This window comes from Camelus ferus, chromosome 7 (genome assembly GCF_009834535.1).
Source record: "Camelus ferus isolate YT-003-E chromosome 7, BCGSAC_Cfer_1.0, whole genome shotgun sequence".
NCBI classification, from domain to species: domain Eukaryota; kingdom Metazoa; phylum Chordata; class Mammalia; order Artiodactyla; family Camelidae; genus Camelus; species Camelus ferus.
This window is the reverse complement of record NC_045702.1, coordinates 73,593,567-73,613,611: the sequence shown is the minus strand read 5'-3', so window position 1 is coordinate 73,613,611 and position 20,045 is coordinate 73,593,567. Positions and strand designations below refer to the sequence as shown.

Genomic DNA, 20,045 nt, shown 5'->3' with positions numbered 1-20,045 from the left:
GTGCAGGGCGGGAAGTAGGAGGGCCCTGCAGAGCAGCAGGTGAAGCCATTTCCCACCCAGAAGCCTCACAATACCACTGTTAATTGAGTGCTGTGCACCTGGCATTGTGCTAAACCAGGCAGGACAGTGGCTCTAGGCCCTGCCCCTCTCCCCTCCTTTCTTAGCCCCCTTCCCAGCCCATTTCAGGGCAGAGGTCCTTCTCCCTGCAGCCTCCCTGAGCCCTCTCCCCGGCTTCCATCTCTCCTCTTCTGGAAGTGATTCTGCCTCTCAGACTGCCCTCTCCTGACAGTGTTCACCCACACCCCTCACTCGCCGCTCAAAGGTGACCATGTCCCACGGACTCTCCTCTCTGTACGTGGCGGGGCCCCTCGGGGAGAGCTCATCCCCCCTCACGGCTCTAGCAGTCTCCCCAGGACTTTCAAAGTGCTCTTGAGCAGCTTATCCCAGCCCATGTGTGGCAGCTGCTTCACTTAAATGTCCTTCAGGCACCGGAAACTCAAGTCCAAAGCGAACCTCATTATCTTTCTTCCTCAGCCTGCTCCTTCCCCCGTGTGGTGTCATCTTCCCCCTAACCCAGGGCCACCCTCCTGCTCCCTGACCCTTGCCTTCATGTTCATTATTCGCCAAGTTTTGTTACCTTTGTCAATGAAATGTCTGAAATATCTCCAAATCCATTCCCAATGTGCTGTTTCCACCCCTACTTTCCTAATTCTGGTCCTCACACCTTGTGCTTCAACTCTTACAACAACCATTGAACGGCTCCCAGTCTCCTATAAAAGCTGCCTCAAATACTGTTGAGGTAGAGTTCCAAATACAGATATTGTCACCCTCCCACTTAATTTCTTGATGACATCTGATTATACCAAATTTAAATTCCTTTGCTTCGCATAGAAGGCTCTTTTCATGGCCCCACCTTAATGTTCTTTCATTCTGCCCCTCCCCTTTCCCATTTAGCCTGTGTGATCGCTGAGTTACCTCCTGCCATGCCACACAGATGAAATCACACTTGTCACTCAAGGCCCAGCTTAAATGTCACCTCTTAGGTGGGGTCGAATCTTCTACAACTCCGCTCAGCAGATTTAGGGAACTGTGTCCTGTGGGCTCTCATCACCCCTTTGCTGATACTACTCATACTTGTCCCACTATCTGAATTTCCCCGTCACCCCACCCTCCCCGCTGGGAACGCATGTACAGACTCGTACCCATCTTTATTCCCCGAGCTCCGAGCAAGGTGCCTGAACTGAACCGAGACCATAAAGAGCTCTCCAGCTTTTTGCATTTTTTTTTTAGCTTTTAAGCGAATGATTCTAATTAATTGATTCAGATCCCTTCACCTCCATGGATTACAGACTAGTTAAAGCAAATTACACGGCAAGCATATACTTTTCTTTTGTCAGAAATAGAAATCTGTACCTCCTTAAACTATGGTCACTGGACTAGATTTCCCCAATAATTATTTCATGGCTTTTGACCTTTTCAGTACATTGTTACTATGTTCTTTACGCCCTAGTTTAGGTTTCTCCTGAAAATAACTTATCCTTGAGAGACAGATATTTTAGAGAAATGATTCATTTAAAACTTGCATTTTTGTAGATATCCTCAAGGAATGACTGTGATGGTGTCTGTGTGTATAGACACATACCAGCATAAACACATTTGATAAGGAACTGTTCAGCAGCAGGCCAATTCAACAATTCACTTAGTGAGTAGTATCACCTTTCATGTTCAATTTAAGCCAGTTCTGGCTGGCAACTAGCAGGCTCACTAACAACAGAAAAATATATCTCAGAAGAAATCAGAGGGCCAACTTAAAAGAGTTTGGTGGATGGATGCTTGGCCACAGATGCAACAGTGTAGACGGGGCAGAATCAAGTCAGAACTGAGAAGTGCGTCAGTCTGATTCCCGCTCCCATGGCTCACCGTGGGGACTGAGCATGCACAGCAGTTTCTGCTGAAAAGTCAAACTGACATTTTAAAATCCCAGGAGTCACAGACCCACTGTAGGAGTTGACAGTGGAAACGTGGGCTGGTCAAGGAATGTAGCTGAGGGGTGAAAAGTTGCTTGAACCGTATTTGCAAGGCCGTCCTCTATATCCTGCTTTATTTATATATACACAGGACACTTCTGTTCCCTAAGAATATTTACCAAATGTTAGGCTAAAATGCAGCCAACACTTGAGAATGTTTATTTTGAAACAGTGGTGGATAGATACAAACTCACAACTACTTTCAAAAAAGTCCTATTTTTTTCCCTCTTCAAGGTGGTATGTCACTGAGTGTGGAGGGAGGAGAGTTAGAAGACCCAGTCCTGCCTGAGTGACGGCTACAAAGCAGGCGGGAGCCTGGGTTCCTAAGGCTAAGATGTCTGGCGACTGTGGCTCGCTCTCTGTCTAGTGCAGAAAGGGTGGCTGAACTGGGGCTGAGAGGAAATGCCTTGTTTTTTCGCACTGACACCCAAGAAGGACTCTGTGAGGTGTGTGGGGCAGAACTCGGCTAGGGCTGCCTCTGCTGCACATGCCCTCCCTCTCCCTCCCTCCCTCCTTCCTTCCTTCCTTCCTGCTGGGGCCACTCCAGGCGGGACCCCTGGAATTTGGTGCATCTCAAATTTTCATGAACCCACAAATCCTATCCTTGCTGCTTATAAGGTCTCAGCTATAAATATTTTCCTAAGCTCTAGCAGTAATTAGACAAGCTACTTGGAAAGAGAGAGCATGATACATCAGTTAAAAACATATGCAAAACCAAAGCTCATTAGAGAAAGATAATATTCATGCAGATTTTACAAACCGTGTCTTTAGGGTGGCCCAATAAGTAGAAATATGGGGACCCATGCTTGTCACTTTTCATGCACATGGAGAGACTGGAAGGTACCATTCCTAAAGGAAGGGGAGGAACAGCCTAGGACCAATCATTAGAATTAACAGAACCAGTGACACAGATAAAGTATTACTGTTAGAATCAAGATTGCTTAGTACGTTTAGAGCAGCTGAATAACAATTATCTAGGCAGTAAGAATAAAGACTTTGAGCAAAGCTGACCCTGTGGAGCATGCAGCAAGTGAAATTAGTGAGACTGAGCTACGTGTGTATTCTGAAAGCAGATTTTTTTCCTCCAAAATTTTGAGGGCATCCTGAGGCGCTTTTAAGGAGTCAGAAACATTAAAAAAAAAAACATTGAAATAGTAACATTAGAATTACTGCAGACTTTTCCCATAACAATAGTGTTTTAGTGAGATCAGTTGTCATTTGAGAATCAGTCACAGTAATCATTTCCAAATTTTGAAAAATTCTCAAAGACATGGTGTGCCCATGTTTCTATTTCTGTTTTCTCTAATAATCTCATAAATTCTTAAAGTTCTCTTCACCTCTGACAATGTGCTTACTTATATTCAAAGTTCACAGTTGACTTGCTGGCTGTAATTGTTTTCTGGAAGAAAAAAATAAAGCTGGAAAGAATGCAGCCAGTTTCTGCCTGTGCTATGCTGCTGCACTCACCTGCCTGTCCCAGGGCTGTGCTCTCAAACCGGCCTGAGCTGCTGTCTCTGGTCTGTGTCTATTTCAGCTCATGGGCTACAGTCCTTCACCTACATGAAGACAGGGACTAGAAATTCTGGACTATCTAAGGCAACTGATCTCCATGAGACAGGCCCCAGGAGATGTGGTAACTGCTCCCAGCCACGCCCAATGCTGCGTTCTCCCAGCTCCACACAGTGTGAGCTGGAGGGGCTATGAAGTTACTGTTATCAGAAGAAGTCAATCCACGCACCTCAGGCACTCTGAGGCCTGACCACTCTCTGCCACGATGCACAGATAATCTCCCCATCTCACTGCCTAACTTGCTCTCCCCATGCTGCTGCGTACCCATGGCTTCAATGTGCAGGATGGAACAGTTCTTGGCATGGCTTTCCCACTATGCTCCCTGGGGTGATTTCAGAGGTCAATGTGTGTCAGAGGGGAGGGAGACTGAAGAGTGAGGACCAACAACTGGAGGTTAAACGGAAAGTCGAGCCTCTCTGCAGAAAGGAACTCACGCTTAACAAGGAGTGTCAAAAGTGGAAATTCAATTTCAGGATTTATTAATTGAGTTTACCATTTAGCCCTGCCAAGATGCAAGTAATTTTGCACAAAAACCATCAAGCGGCTTTAGTGTCACACAGAGAAGGCTCTCATTTGGTTCTAAACGTGGCCTTTACTGGGCTTGAAAGATACATGTGTTAGGAAACCTCGTGCCAGAGGTCAAATAAAAGAGCCCAGAACATGGTGAAGAAAACTGCTGTGAAAGCTGTGGCAGAAACTATGGTGAAATGTGAAAAACAGAGAGTGCCATGCTGTGCTGGGCAGACTTACTGCCCACGTGTGATGAGTGAGTGTGTTCAATCCTAGAACCCAGGGTCCTGATGAAGCCAAGGTCACTATGTGATGGAGAGCAAATGCTAAAACCATAGGCTGTTCTCAAAGCACATGTCTGAGCCACGTTGTAGTTAACAGCTGTTTAGTCCAGGCTAACCCTTGTTGTTCTATTAAAATTTTTTTGAACCCAAACAGCACATTCAAGAATGTGTGATTCTCAATGTTTACAGATTTTGCTACAATTAGAGCATATAATTCAAGCCTGGAGTGAGGCATTATATAATTTCATCTTTGGTCCTGACTGAGGGAGTTCAGTTAAAAAGAAACACTGGCAGGTCTCTGTCAGAACAGGACATCAGGGTAACCCTATCTCTGAGCAAGGCTGTAGGCAGAGTTCCCCCATAATGAAAATCTGGCCTTATGGAGTCACTATTTCTTCCACTAGAAACGAGGGGTTTTGAGTACTTTAGTTTAAAACGAATGCTGGTGAGATACTGGACTAGAGATCACAGTGTTAGGACAGTAGGCACAGGCATCTCTGAAGGGCTGCTTTGGAGACTTGACATTTGCTGGTCATGGCAGGTGCCTGGACCTACCCAAGAATCTGTCTCACAGTATTAAACTCCACTTTGAGCACCTGGGTAGCTGGGTTTTGTCAGAAAACTCCTTCACTGGGATCAAAACCTTTTCAGTATCACCTCTATTTTGAGATGAGAAAATCCGACAGTGGGGAGAACAGCTTTGGCATTTAGCACTAGCTTCATAATGGGTGTAGCTGTGGGTCAGAAGCTTATCTTGACTCAAGACTGTCCTGCTACGAGCCAGGGATCAGACTGTCCTCAATGAGGGGGTGGGAGCAGAGCTTGGACTGTCAAAAAGGCCTGAGATGGAAAGAAAATCTAGTCTCCTTTCTTTAATTTTAATGGTGGCAAGTCTGATGGGGAGCTACTTAGGTTTGCTGGTCAGAGGTGGAGCTGGGTTGAGGGGTGAGGCTTACACAGCGGAAGGCCGACAAGACGTAAAGAGGACTAGCAAGCAGCAGACGCGACCCTTGGGTGGCCGGCACAAGACAGTAGAGGAGATACACCCAGCGGTCCCCAGGGTGTGCAATTTCCTGGGATGGCACTTTAAAAATAAATCCACCCAGTCCTCTGTGTGTACGTATCTGTGCAGATTTAAACCCGGGATGTAAGCTTTCTTTTCTCTTAACTTGATCCTTGATCTCCACTCCTCCCCTGTCCCTAAGTCAAAAATACTCTTGAATTTGCGACTTCTTAGAGGTCCGTTCCAATACTCTTACAGCATTCAGCAGTGCGTTCTCTATGAAGGCTGCCTTCTCCCTGGACGTCTGTCTGTGGAAGCAGCCCTCTCTTGAGAGAGTTCAGATTCACATTAGGGAAAGCCAGAGAAATTCTTCCCAGAGCCTAAAAAAATGACTTTCCAAGTGTGAGTTACTGGAGGAGCTGGAATACTTAGGTTTTCCAAGATACACGTTGGAGCCCTCCTCCGTGGGGTTTGGGAAAAAATAGCTATTCACTCACTCATGTCCTCCAACAACTTAGGTGTTTCAGGAATTGAAGGAGGTGGGTCCTCAAGAGCTAAATTGGTTCTTCTTGGTTGATTTCTTGGTTACTTCGTGGTCTAATATATTCTTTCAACGTCTTAAATATCCAAATAAGTGAAGACTCAGGGAAGTGGGTCACTTACTATATCCTTAAAGAGAATAGTGCATGTTGGAAAGAGTATCTAAAAACAAGGGGTATCATCATAGCCCACAGATTCCAATAAAACCATGTGAACAAATGGGGTTTCACCCTCATCCTCAAAACACTTTAAAATAATAAATGAGGTTTTGGCTGAGTAGTGGGGAAAAGAATTTGAGGAAGGAATTTCAGGAAGCCCCTGCATTTGACTCCATGAAACAGGAACTTATTGGAAGTGTTATGGTTAGAGAACTCCCGGGGGTTCCCTAAATGCTGCAGAGAGCAGTCTGGAGCCTGGTAGCCCAGAGAGAATGCTGTTCTTTGTGTGATGCAGCCTGACAGCCTGTCCTGTTCCCTGGGTCTGGCTCAGCAGAGATATACTGGAGTGATCTGTGAAACTGCTCATGGAAAAGGAGATACTCAACCATGAACATCAGAAGCTGAAATTAAATTTTAGAGTTTATTATTGAAGCAAGCCACCTTCTGCCCTATTAAAAATCCAGGTGAAATAATGGAAAGGCTACGAAACCACTTAAAGCTCCCATAAATGTGGTCTCTGAGGAAGACGCAAAGGCAACAGAGACTTTTTCATGTCCTTTACGGTGGGCGCAGAGCTGCGCACCATGGACGACTCAGGATGTGAGGTTACAGTAGTCAGGCTCTCAGCAGCTGAGAGCCGCAGGAGGGGAGGAATAAAATGATTAGCGAATCTGCTTGACAGAGTTTTAGTCCCTAACTTGGAATTTAGAATAATCCAGACAAGGTTTAAGCAGAAATTTACCCATACTCAGCGAGTCCTTTCTTCAGAACAAGTACGAATTACTACTATAAATATTACAAAGGAAGTGCTTAACAAATCAAAGAAGCCAAGTGCTTTTCAAGGATCCTTAACATTCTAGAAGTACTTACTAAATTCCACGAATAATTAGTACAACCCATTAAAATTTTTTAACTAGAGGAGATCCTTTGAGACCCTTTAATCAGTCACTACGCTGTTAGAATCCATTGTTACACATATCCTCATTCTTAGATTGTCAGCTCACTGAGGGCCAGGACTTCATCTTACTTTCAGAGCCTGCAAAGTGCCTTGCACATAGTAGGTGCTCAGAAAATCCTGGTTTATTTGAGGAAACAGGAATGATATTAATGATATTAATTACAGGATTTGCCTCCCATAGAATATTTGGTAGAAGTATACTGTCTGGTGTTGATCTTTGTATGATCAGAGGTAGGAAAGACTTGAACAAATAATTGTAAACAAGACTGTTTAAGGGTAGGCTTATAATGTCCACAGGCCAATGCATATTCTTAAAAGAAGAATAAACTAATAAATATTGTTTATTGCCATGTAAGTAGAGGCCAATACTGCTTAATCTGGTGCGCTGATATTCCTGTAAATCATTTTTATTTACTGATTAAAGGAAGACTTTTAACTAAACAACTATTTAGCCCATTCATTTCTTCAGCTATAGTCTAAATACAGTATGGCTCAAACAGATTTTTTTCTCTACTTGCTTAATGTAGTTTTATTCTACTTATAAAACATAAGCAATTTCATTTATCAAAGGTCTGTCATAGTCAAAACCTATCAAAGACACCTGCATTCCAAGGCAGGGAGCTAATTTGCAAAATGTAGTCCTATGCAGCTTTAGAAGCACAATGCAGGCTTTCTTTTCCCTGAACTTTTCCTATTTAATTCGAACAGCAACAACCAGCATTAAGGAGGGCAGTCCTTTTGATGCATCATCTTTGGATTCTTTCCTTGGTACGGGGGAGTCAAGTTTCCCTCCTGCCAGTTGTTGAGATGTGTGTGTCAGGGGAGGAGGAACCCAAGCTCTCACTGAGTTGATAATCAACAAATTCTTATCCTGAGGACTAGAGTGCAGTTGAAGTGCGTATCTCCTGAGCTGCTCTTTCAAGGACTTAACTATGAAAGCAACGTCTCTTTCGAAGCCCTTATCATCTTCCCACTCTCCTCACAGCTGCTCAACCACCTCTGTGAGCAGCCACCACGTTCCTCCTCCGTGGCTGTGCTTGCTGATTTATGCCTCTGAACTCGCTGAGGTGTCGTCTGCCGATTAGTCCCGCGGTAATTATGGATGGCGTATTTGCAGCATATTTATTCCTTCCCTCAGCTCACTTGGCTTCACACTGACTCTGTTTAGTCAACAATCTGACAGATTTTACCCCGGGTGTTTTCTTCTTTCGGTTGTACCTGCGTTTATCTCTCTGTCACAGATCACCTTAAGGACTGAGAGCAAGAGTTTTATATTTCTCTTGACTGGGAGAGATCAGCTTTCCCTGACATGTCCAAAAGTCCAGATAAGGGCCTTGCCTCAGAGCTGCTCTGGATTCTGAACTCTGCAGGCCTCAGAGGCGGGCTGGTGCTCATCAGTTAAACCCCCCAGACACTCTTGTTCTCCTCGGCTTCAGAGTTCCCTCCTGCCCCAGCTGGGTTAAGCCTGAACAGTTCCCTAACAGGTAAGGTCTCCTATGGATTCTGGTAATTCCCTCTAGTAACCTTTTAAGGCTGGATTTTCTGGCAAACTTGGGATCTTAAAGGACAAACAAAGGAAACAAAACAGGATTAAACTCATAATTGACAAAAAACAGTTTTCCTGTCATTAGGGTACATTTGGATAAAGGGGATTATACTCTTGGTTATATCCACTAGTAACAAGCTATCAAGCATTTTCTTCTGTTGTTCTTGTTGCTGGTATTTTGCTTTGTTACTGACGCCCCTTGCCAGTCTTATTAAAATATACTCTAGGTAAAAAAAATCTGTTTCATGAGAGTCTATGTACCTGATGCTGGTTCCTTAGCTGTGAGTGTTCTTCATACACTGGGGGCACCTGTGTAGTCTGTGAATGTGGCACCGGCTTGCTCCTAGTGCAGGATCAAGTTCACAGAGCAGGCTCGTGACAGGTACCCTTAGCAAGGCCTGCTTGTAAGGCTGCCCCTTGTCTGGCATCTGGGGACGCGACTGGTAATTCACTCCCTAGACTAATACAAACCTTTCCTAAGTGATAAGGATATCTCACTGTATCTCAATTATCTGAACGAACGTGGTTAATGTTGCTTTCCTCCTAGGGGCTGGGAATTTTGGTAGTGCCAGGCAGAGGGTGCCTGCATAACCAGCCCCCAGGAAAACCCTGAGGTGCCTGATCTCTAATGAACTCTCAGGGGAAGCAACATCCTCCCACAGGTGTTGCTGCATCTTTGTTGCTGCAGGGAGAATGCTCTCTGGGCGACCCCTCAGGGGAGGCAGAGAAAGCAAAAGGAAGACTGCACCTTTGTTTTTTCCTCATGATCCCTGCTGGCTTTCCTTATCACATGGCTGTCGTAAATCTGAGCTGTGAGCACAGCTATATTCTGGGCCCCAGGAGTCTTAGAAGCAAATCTCTCAATGCATGGTGGTCTTGCGGACCCCTGAAACAGCCCTCTCATTAGTCGCTGTGAGATTCCAGAAATATCATTTAATGACATTATCCTCAAAAATGCTGATCTGATCCCTATCCTTCTTGGTTTCTCTTGCATAATTTCAGCTTAGACTGTCCTGAAGAGCTAATTCTTTTACTTAGACCATTCTTTTACTTCCCTAAGGGAGATAGCTTTACTCCATAAAATTTGTTCTTTTGTCACTTAATCTCTAAAATTATTTTACAGTCAAAATCCATGTCAAATCTAACATCAAAAGTGCTGACAAGCTCTAACATGACCAGCGTATATGATTCAATGCTACAGTTTAAAAGAATATATTTAGAAGAAACACTGCCACACTGCTAGAGTTAACCATCTAGACGAGGAGTCCCTCAAAAGTGTGCCCAGATATTTAACAAACTCTGTGTTGGTTAATTTTAGAATTTAACCTTAACCAGATATTTTCAGACGACATGAAGAATTAATGGGATCATGTTTGACGTGATCTTGAATTTTTGAGTTTTGAAAAATATGTTTTTATTTTTTTTTTCGCTCTGAGGCGGTTTGTGCTCCTGCATCATAGTCTGAGCTATGTCACGTTATGCTGGTGGGCAGACTGTTCCACCCAGAGCAGCAGCTGGCGTGGTGGATGCTGAGAGAAGGGACCAGATAGTGATTCTACAAAAAGAATAGAAAGTTCAGGATGGCCATGTTGTTCAGATTAACCTTTTAAAGACTAATCTGTTAGAATGATAAGAACAACAGTGTAACTCTATGAGGATCTCTTGGTGTAGATAACAGGTCTTGCCATGGTGTGAAATACACCTTTAAAACGAGCTCTTTTTCAGAAATGATAGAATCTCACGGATCAATTTCACATTACTGAAACCTCTCATGCTCTAGGCTGCAAAACGTTATTCTGTTTCAAAAGTTCAGATTCTTTACAAAGAGGAAGAGCTGCGTGCTGAGGGGTCAGGCTGCAGCTCCTCCTTGAGGAACTCTGGTCAGAAATCTCAGGTGTGAGGCCTCTGCACACGGTACCCTGTGAGCAAGGGAAACGAAGCGGAGAGGAAAAGAAAAAGGAATCAAGATGGCGGAGCAGTAGCACCATGAACTCGCCTCTCCTTGCAACTGCAACAAAACCACAACAGACTTCTGAACAGCCATCGAGAAAAAAGACTGGAGTCTAGCAAAAAGGATCTGCTTCAACTGGAAACATTGAGACAGAACCACAACAGTATGGTAAGAGGAGTGTGTTCACGATATAGTTGGACCCCACATTCTCTGGGTGGGCAACCCACAAGCTAAAGAACAATGAAGTCACAGAGGCGCTCCCACGGGCGTGAAGAGTTCTGAGCCCCACATCAGGCTCCCCAGACCAGGGTTCCGGCAGTGGGAGAAGGAGACCCCAGGACATCTGGTTTTGAAGGCCAGTGGGGCTTAACTCCAGGAGCCCTACAGGACTGGGGGAGACAAGAGACTTAACTCTCTTGAGAGGTGCGCATGGGATCTCGAGTGCACCAGGTCCAGGGGCAGAGACAGTGATTGCATAGGAGCCTGGGCGAGACCAGCCTGCTGGTTTTGGAAGTTCTCCTGGGGAGTTAGGGGGCTGCTGCTGCTCACCCAGGGGACACAGAAGCTGGAGATGGACATTCTGGGAGTGTTCATCTACTTGAGCTTCCCTGGAGGCTGACATTCGATTGGATTAATAACACCAAGACCCAGCCCCACCCAACAGCCTGTATGCTTAGGGGCTGGGAACCCTCAGGCCAAACAACATACTGGGTGGAAACACAGCCTCACCCATCAGCAACACTTCCTGAGCCGAAAAATGCCTCTAGGTAGGGCCCTACCCACCAGAGGTCCAGGACAAGCCTCACCCAGTAGTGGGCAGACACCAACCCCTCCTGCCAGGAAACCTACAAAAGCCTCTACCCAGCCTCATCCACCAGGGGGCAGATACCAGAAATAAGAAAACAACAGTCCCAAGCCTGGGGAAGGGATCCACAAACACAGGCGAGACTCTACACTGGGACCAGCCCGACCCTGCCCCTTGGGTGACAAGAGAGGAGGGTACAGTCGGGACACACAGGACGTCTCCCACAGAGGGCCACTTCTCCAAGGCCGAGGACTGTAACTAGCCCATCTAAAAACACAAAGAGAAAGACAGACAAAACAAGTCGGCAGAGGAATGTCCTCCAGGAAAAGATTCTTAACAAAGGGATTAATGCCAGTGCCATTTAACAGGCTCAGGCCTGTGCTTATTGCTAATTAATAATTAAAAATATTTTATTAGATCCAAGTATTAAGGATGGGAAGCTGAGATGAAATACTTCCTCGGGCATAAGAGCCAGCCCTACAGAAACTTCTAACGCTTTCCTACTCTTACTGTGAGGGCCTGCCAGCCCTTCCTGTAGGCTTTGGGTTGTTCAAGACCCTGGAAACATATGGTATTTGAGGGCCTCTGAATTCAGATATTTCAACTAAATGCCGGATTATATCTGCCCTGCTAAATAAAGGAAATGTTCAGTCAGTTAGGTAACTTAGGCAGAAAGCGTAGTTTTGAGAGGAAAAAGCACTATTTAGATTTTGGGGAGGTGGAGAATGGAGGGGTGAAAATGAGTTAATTTTATCTACATCAACAATTTGAGCTGCTTATTCAGATCAGCAGTTAGATTCTATTTCCCTAATCTCGACAAGTATTACCTGTGCTACTCTTTACTGATGTCTGTCTGTCTGTGTCTGTCCCTCCGATACTCCCAGAGATTAAAGACCAGCTCAGGTTTCTTTGCTTTTCATGTAATGACCACACAGCAGTTTCTGATATACTAGAGAAATGATGTCAGCAGTCCCTTAAGGGCGCTATTTCAAAACAAGAGCACTAAAGACTTCTAAAGGCAAATCTATGACTTCAAATGTACTTTGAAGCCTTCCTCAAAAGCATCTAGATACACAACATGAGATTTTTGGAATATCCCTAAATGCCAAGGAAGTGCAATCACTGCATGGACTGAAGTTTGTATTTTAATCTTCACACCTGGAGGGCCTGGTCTTGTTTGTCCCCTGGCCCCAGTTACATGCCCCACTGGATAGTCTGATGCATCAGCCACCTTAGGAAATTACTGATATGTTACTGTGGACTCAAATGAACAGAGGACTATCAGTCAAATGACAAAAGTCAAATGTATACACATGGCTCGATCTCCTAGCACACTCAGAGATGCCCTGAAAGGTCCTATATTTGCAATTTTCAACATTACTGAAATAAGGGAACAAAAGAAAACTCACACACATATCTACACTTGTGCTTAAATATACATACGTGTATGTAGAAGTCTTTTGACCACTAAATATACATTTCTGTAGAATTAGAGAACTGATGTAGCTTTATAAATAAGCACAGGCATGTACAGTGCACAGAAGAAACAGAAAAGGGGGAATCAAAACGTGAAACGTACCGTACTCTGGGACCTGACCCGTCCCGCGCTTCAGCAACAGCCTCACTCTCCTTCCTCCCGATTTGATGAGCTCTATCGCTCTGGCGTGTGTCATGTCTCTTGTGCTCTCCCCATTGATTTCAATGATCTGATCTCCTACCTGTAATTAAAGAAATGTCAAATCAGGCAAAGATGGTTTTACTCAAGTAGTATTTCCAACAGACTAGAGAAGCATCCATAGACGACCAGGTTCCAGATAGCATCTGAACACTTTGGCTGCAGTCTGCTTCTTTTTAGAAAAGGCTAATCCCCTGGCTGCATCCTGAATCTGACCATCACACTTTATCTTTATAGAAATTCAAATATTGGACCATGGAGGTTGTGATGGATATGTCACTTATATTTAGCCAGCATGGCAGAGGCTACAGCTAAACTATTTAGAGGATTTTCTTTTAAAAATTAGGGAATATATTTGACATTGCAATTCAAAATAAGCTAGCACCTGTGCTCTGAATCAAGCAGTAAATATTTTAAGGTCTTTTCACTGAACACAGGACCAGCTTTGGGCTTAGCGTAGCATCTAATTTAGCGTGTTGGATGGAATGACTGGTTTGGGGGCTTTCTGAGAATTTTTTGTTATGCATCATTTAAATTTCCCTGGGTGATAGTGTGATATTGTGGCTGGTTGATATCCAAGTTTGATGATAAATTTTCTATCACAGTCCTTTGAATTAAAAATGAGTTCCTCCATTCTCCACACATGACTAATGCCCTTGCTAAATCTTTGCCATGCTCACACCTGACTGCCAGAAACTGGTTAAATACCAATCTCTCTTGAAGTGTTGGAAATGCCTGGGTTCCATAAGCAATCCCCATTTAGCCTTTGCAAATAGACATTTGGAATAAAAGAGGTTCAACCATGAGCAAATCATGTAACTCCCACAGCACCATTACTGTCAGGAAACCTTGAATTAAAATATTCTTCATTTCAGTGCAAGTCACTTAAGACAAATTAGCCAGAAAAAAGCATAATGAATTGCTATGCAAAAATGCTCTTTTAGTAGGGTCCCTGAAACAAAGCAGATCTCAGCCTAAACTTGATAATGCAGACAGAATTGCAATAAACTCCCTGTAAGAGAACATATCAAGGTGGGCATTGCTTGCTGGGCAAGAACAAGAGCAATATGCCCCTTCCCCCAAAGTTGGGGAGTGGGGTGGGGGGAGTGGAGAACAAACACATGTTTACTGCAGCAAGGAAGTGACATCTCTATCTAAAAAGGATTCTCTAAGGGGCAAGGATTCCAATGTAATGAAGGTAAAGACTTCACCCTTTGCGTGCTTGGTGGCCTTGGGAAGTAGGATTTTAAGGCAGTGGAAGAGGTTGGCTTCACTGGCATGACTTCCATATTTCACAGAAGACACAAAAGACAGGACTCTGTTTTGGGGCCAATGCTGGCACCATTTTTTTCCAGGTCTCCTTAACTGTCTCCTTTCCCAGGATGTAACAGGCACAGCCTGAAGTCCATCCCTAGCCTGTGGCCTCGTATCCAAGACAGCGGCAGAAGTAGGGACCAATGACCCCCTCCCAGCATTCCTCACCTAGGACTGAAACCTCAAGGCACCTGGAGGTTTCAAACTGGAGAAGTAAAAAAAGTTCCAGTGAAGTTGTATAATAGAGTCTTTATTCCTGGCTACTCTCTTCAGACTCACATACCCGAGTGATTACTAAACACCCTCACCATGATGCCCCATGGGCAGCCCTAGCTCGACACCAGCAGACCGGGTGTATCATCTTTCTCCCAAAGCAGTTTGTCTTCTCAACTCCTAATGCTGGTTCCACCATTCACCCCAGCCCTTCTGATTTCCTGCCTCACTGGAAGCCATGAAGTTCGGAAACAGTCCAACATCTTAACAAATTCAGAAAAAAATTTTCTGCAGGGATGCTGATCAGGCAGTAAGGTGGAAATGTTACTACCATCATGCATCTGAATCTACAGGGATTCTGGGCAGATTGCAAAAGTGGGGCAACTCATTTGGACCTAGTGTCAGTGGTAACAGACACAGTCCAGGCCCAGCCGCAAGACTCCCATCTCTTCTTGTGGAACAACATAAATGGGAAAAAGGTTTACTTTTCCCTTTCATTCCAATGTCAGTATTATACATAGTCACTCTACAGGGAGCTCCCTAAATAAACCGGGGATTTGATTCCTTTCACTTTCATCCTCTGAGCACCCAAATGAATAAGAAAATGGAGTTGTTAGGGGAAGAGGAGGTTCTTTTGTTACCTTCCGACATTGTCTGACTTCCTGCAGCTGCCGTGGGGCAGCCAGCTGAAGAGTCCCTTTCCTACATCACAGGTGAACCATTTGAGGGAGTTAATATGACAGAACCAATGGCAAATGTGCAGCCCTTTCAGGGATGAAGGAAAAGACCAGTTGTGACTCTGATGCATCTTCTCTTGCCATACTCCCTATGCCACGTAACTACCTACAACTGAGCTACCTGACTAAAAACAAGACTTTCAAGATCTCCTCCACTGCTTCTTGAAGAATTTTTAAGATACCAAGTTCTAGTTACAACTGAGACAGAGATGTGGGAGGAGAGGAGGGGTAGGGGCACGGGGGCGGGGGAGAAGATTGAGAGAGAGAAAGGGACCCAAACCAGGCAGAAGTAGTTCAGGAACGCATGCATGCATTGCTTTGAGCAGTGCAAGGAGATGTCAAATGCAGGAAACTAACCAAAGGATGTAAAGTGAATTATAGGCATTCATTTTTTCCCCTATGTTAGAAATCCTTTTATCTCCAGTCCCCCTGGAGCAACTGACAACCTTATAGCAATGTCTTAGAGGCAAGAGCTAAGACTGCTATTTCTTGGCCCAGCCTAACAGTTCTGCATTTCTGTTCATACATTTCTGTTCATATCTTGGCAGATTTTTCTTTAACAAAACTATTACCAAATCCTTGAACTTGTCTTGAGGCTTTGCAGGTAAAACTTCTCTTCTCATTGGAAAGCCAAGGCAAGTAAAGGTAAAAGTTTCAGTATTTCTTAAATAGTTTAATAGTTCAGGTTCTAAGAGAAAAATGTTAACTCTGCGTTGTATGCATTTTGGTAGTACAGTCATGTAGAAAGTATTTGGTTTGGCTCAACTAAATCTTTATAAGGACTATATTAATCCTGGACTGACTTTCAGCCCTGAGTCGTGGCAGTTTCTGCTCAAGGCTTGCCTGGATATTTTCACAGACATGGCTGGCTGGTCACACTCAGTTAATTGCCGTCTCACCACGCCTGCATCACATAAACCTGTTTCGCATGATTATAAATGACTGAAGTAATCCTGGATTCTAATTCGGTGTGAGGATTGAACTTCTTTACCATTTTATGCTAACAAACATCAATGTCTCTATTCTTTGCCTCATGAAAGGCTCAGCTGTGGACCATCTGTGTGGCTATAGTCCGAGGTCACAGGTTAGCTTCGTCATAATTCCTCCCTTACAGGCTAGTTTCTCCCCCTGACTCCAGACTCCTCCTGGGCAGGGAACGTTCCTACTGCATTTGTGTCATCTGTACCTGTCCCCATTCCTGACAAGCAGCCCCCCGGGTAATCACGGCCAAGTACATGAATGCTAGGTTTGCTTTTCAGTTACAGTAACTGTCTTCGTTTTCTTGACATAAAAAGTTCAGCTTTCGTGCACGTCGGCACACCTTGAAGCTTTCTTGAACTACTGCCTCAGGCACTTGCAGCCAAATCATAATAATTTCAGTAGCTCTTACAGGAGACCAAATGAGGTTTCAGTAATGGTGTGACCTACAGAAACTGTTAGAGACAGGTATGTTATTGTTATAGGAAATAAATGCTAAAGGATCAAGAGAAAGAGGAGGGAGGCTGAGTCTGAAATCAGAAAAGCAAAATCAGAATCAGGGTCTTTGCTTCCACCTGCTATATACATCATAACTGGCTGCTCTGACAAGAGGACACTGGAGCCATAATGGCCCTGATGGAGCAAAGGACAGGCTGATTTTCAACTTTATAGTGACCTTTAATATTATATTTTCACAGCTAACACCATTTCACAATTAACCTCTGTTATTTAATAACTATATTATTTAATAACCATTATAGTAAAAATCTTTTCCAAGGGGTTACACTGAGTGTTTCGGTCAGCTTCCCCAAGTCCTCCATGAGACTGGTGATTGAATTAGGTGGGATCCAAGTGTCTGATGCAGTACCTGACTCTTGTTATAAACTGCTGTGCACGACTGCCCCAGCAAGGCACAGGGGCCCATCAAATCAGCAGGCTTTTCTAGAAAGAACTTCTAACCTCACTGGAAATTGAAATACAGGTTTGAGGGCACTGAAATTTTATTTGCTTCAGTAAATTTATATGTTGAAATCTGAGACTCTATCCTATGTTCTAGACAGTAATTACTTAAAAAGGAATGTTCCAACATCTTTAAAGGAACTTCATCCAAATAGTGAAGGAGCCCTTGTGCATTTACAGAAAGGTCCTTAATCAAGGTTGTACCTGAGCACATATCTGCTTGGAAGGGTCATCAAGGTGAGGGGAACAGGAGGAAAATAGGAAGTTAAAGGCTGCAGAGTCCTGAGATGTAGGTGGTGGACCTTATTCTATTTTTCTTATTTGTGTATTTACCCTTTAGAAATATTTAGTCACAGGTTAAAAAAAGTTCAGTCTTCGACTTGGTGCCTTGACTGCTCATCCAAATCAGGGGGCCACTCTGATGGAGATTCAGGGGGAGATCTTTATTCAGGGGCTTCCCTTTCTCATTCTTACTTTAAAAATCCTCCAAATTAAAACATGGAAATATATGTGAAACTGAAAGATGACGCAGTAGCCCAGTTGTGGAAGTCAGCTCTAAATCATAATGTGGTATTTTTCTCACCAAAACTTTGCTTTTTCCTTGTGAAATATAACCAACACTAATCTCATACAGGGAATTTTATCAGATTGCTCTTTTTCTAAATCTCACTCTCCTAGGGCATCTAACTGGTGATGATGTTCCCTTTTTCAGGTACCCCTTCCCCTGCTCTGTTCATGTTTCCCGGGGGATCATCTCCTACCCTAAAGTATTCTAAAGCATGTGGAGCAGTTCTCTTTCTGTGCCTTCGTACACGCTTCCCCTTGTCTACAATCTGCCCTCCCCCAGTTCAAATAGCTAAATCCCATTCATCCCTTAGGACAAACGTCAGGGATGCCGGCATCCAGGAAGCCTCTCCATGATCCCACTAGTCTGGGCTGGGCGCCTTTCCTTAGCATTTCGTTTAAAATACAGTTGGCCCTCCATTTCCAGGGGTTCAGAATCTGCGGATTCAACTAACCATGGATCAAAAATACTCCCCCCGCCAAAATTCCAGAAAGTTCCAAAAACCAGAACTTGAGTTTGCCACACTTGGCAACTATTTACATAGCATTTACATTGTATTTACAACTACTTACATAGCATTTATGTTGTATTAGGTATTACAAGAAGACGAAGTATAGTCACATTTAAGTAGTTTATGTGCAAATATATTTCATATACAGAATATACACAAAATACATTATATGTAAGTAACTTATATGCAAATACTACACCATTTTATATAAGGGACTTGAGCATCCTTGAATTCTGGTATCTGTAGGGGTCCTGGTACCAACCCCCATGGGTACCAAGGGACGACCTTCTTGGCCTCTGCCTATTACAGCATTGTAAGCCTCCCAAGGGCAGGGACTCCCTCCAAGGGCACAGGAGATACCCATATGTATTTGTTCAACAGATGGTTTAACAATTGAAAGGAGGAGGTTTTCAGAAGCTGTTTTTTGACTCTATGCTCCCTATTGTTCAAACCAAATTTAGGCAAGAAGTATAAAAAGTGTTATATTTGGTTTCATGATTATATGTCAACCAGACCTGACCACAACCAAATAATATAAACTTTATGTAAATGCCTTGTAAATGCTAAACTATCCAAATATAATCTTTCATTATTAATTGTAGTATCATGACCATCATCATGGTCATTATGATGGTAGAAGAGAGAAAAAAATGAAACCTAGTGGTGAGCTTCCCACACAGTGACTCTAGTAGAGAAGCAGCTGAGCTGCTGAAAGTGTTTTTAGTGGAGAGATGAGGCAAATGGTTTTCCAAAATTAACACCGAGAGGTTAAAAGCTCGAAACATCTTCTGCTGGTTTGATAAATACTGCCTTTTAGGAATTCTAACAGGATGTTAATGGTCTTTTTCATTCTCTGATTTTGATAAATAGTTCTTAGGAAAAGAACCTCCTTGAATGCTGGGCAGATAGATAATCCAAACCCCGGACTAGGACAGAGGGATGAGCGAGAGCACAGCGACTGACAGGAACGCAAGGAAGATTTTAAAGACAAGCTGGTTGAAGCAAAATATTTTCTACAAAGGAAAAAATAAGCACCAACAATTCCGTCTTTATATGCCGGTTTGACTGCTCAAGAGAGAAGAGGAGACTAGGGAAATATCTTAAAATTATCCGCCTGAGCAAGAACAGAAAGCTATCACTGGCACTTCATCTAGTGGCTTATTCATTTGCTCAGAAATCACTTATGTTAGGTCAGGAAGTCAGTTTCCCTAGTTGATTGAAAAATAAACAAAAGCAAATCAAAATGAAAACTTTCCATTGTGGACTCCACACAGGCTATGATTTCTCTTCCTTGGATGTAATTGAGAGTAAATGAGGGATTATTATTCTGCATATTTATCTAATCAGATAGATTTATTTTCCAGATGCAAGTGTTGGTCTTTGTGTGATGACTACTATACTGGCACGAGATAACCACTCCTTGTTTCCCTGAAGCCAACCTACTTGCAACCTGCCTTTACATTTACTGGGTGGGTGGGTGGGTGTGTGTGTATACGCACATACGTTAACTATGTGAATTAGAGTGAAAGGTATACCCAGATGGGTGTATCAGTCAGTGGGAATTCTGAAGATAATTTAATGATGGAACTATTTCAGAGGTGTGGGCAGGGTTAAGACAAGCAAAGAGGTCTGTTGAGGCACTAAAGGATGACTATGGTAGATGTGGTTACCACCTGTGGTCTGGAAGACCCTGGGGTAAGACAGACAGTTACAGAAGCCTAGTGAGAGCTGGAACCATGAA

At 43.7% G+C, this 20,045-nt stretch overlaps 1 protein-coding gene across 5 annotated transcripts in view; it reads right to left on the bottom strand.

Annotated features, from left to right (window-relative positions):
- Positions 1–20,045, bottom strand: part of MAGI2 (membrane associated guanylate kinase, WW and PDZ domain containing 2) — a 1,116,223-nt gene that overhangs the window by 34,394 nt on the left and 1,061,784 nt on the right. For 3 of the 5 annotated variants that reach the window (XM_032484131.1, XM_032484132.1, XM_032484135.1), the window contains one exon: positions 12,931–13,069. In XM_032484131.1, coding sequence (XP_032340022.1) covers positions 12,931–13,069 — 139 coding nt within the window. Of the gene's footprint in view, positions 1–2,787; positions 2,877–12,930; positions 13,070–20,045 lie in introns of all 5 variants that reach the window. The other 2 variants (XM_032484133.1, XM_014559732.2) reach the window with 1 other exon arrangement.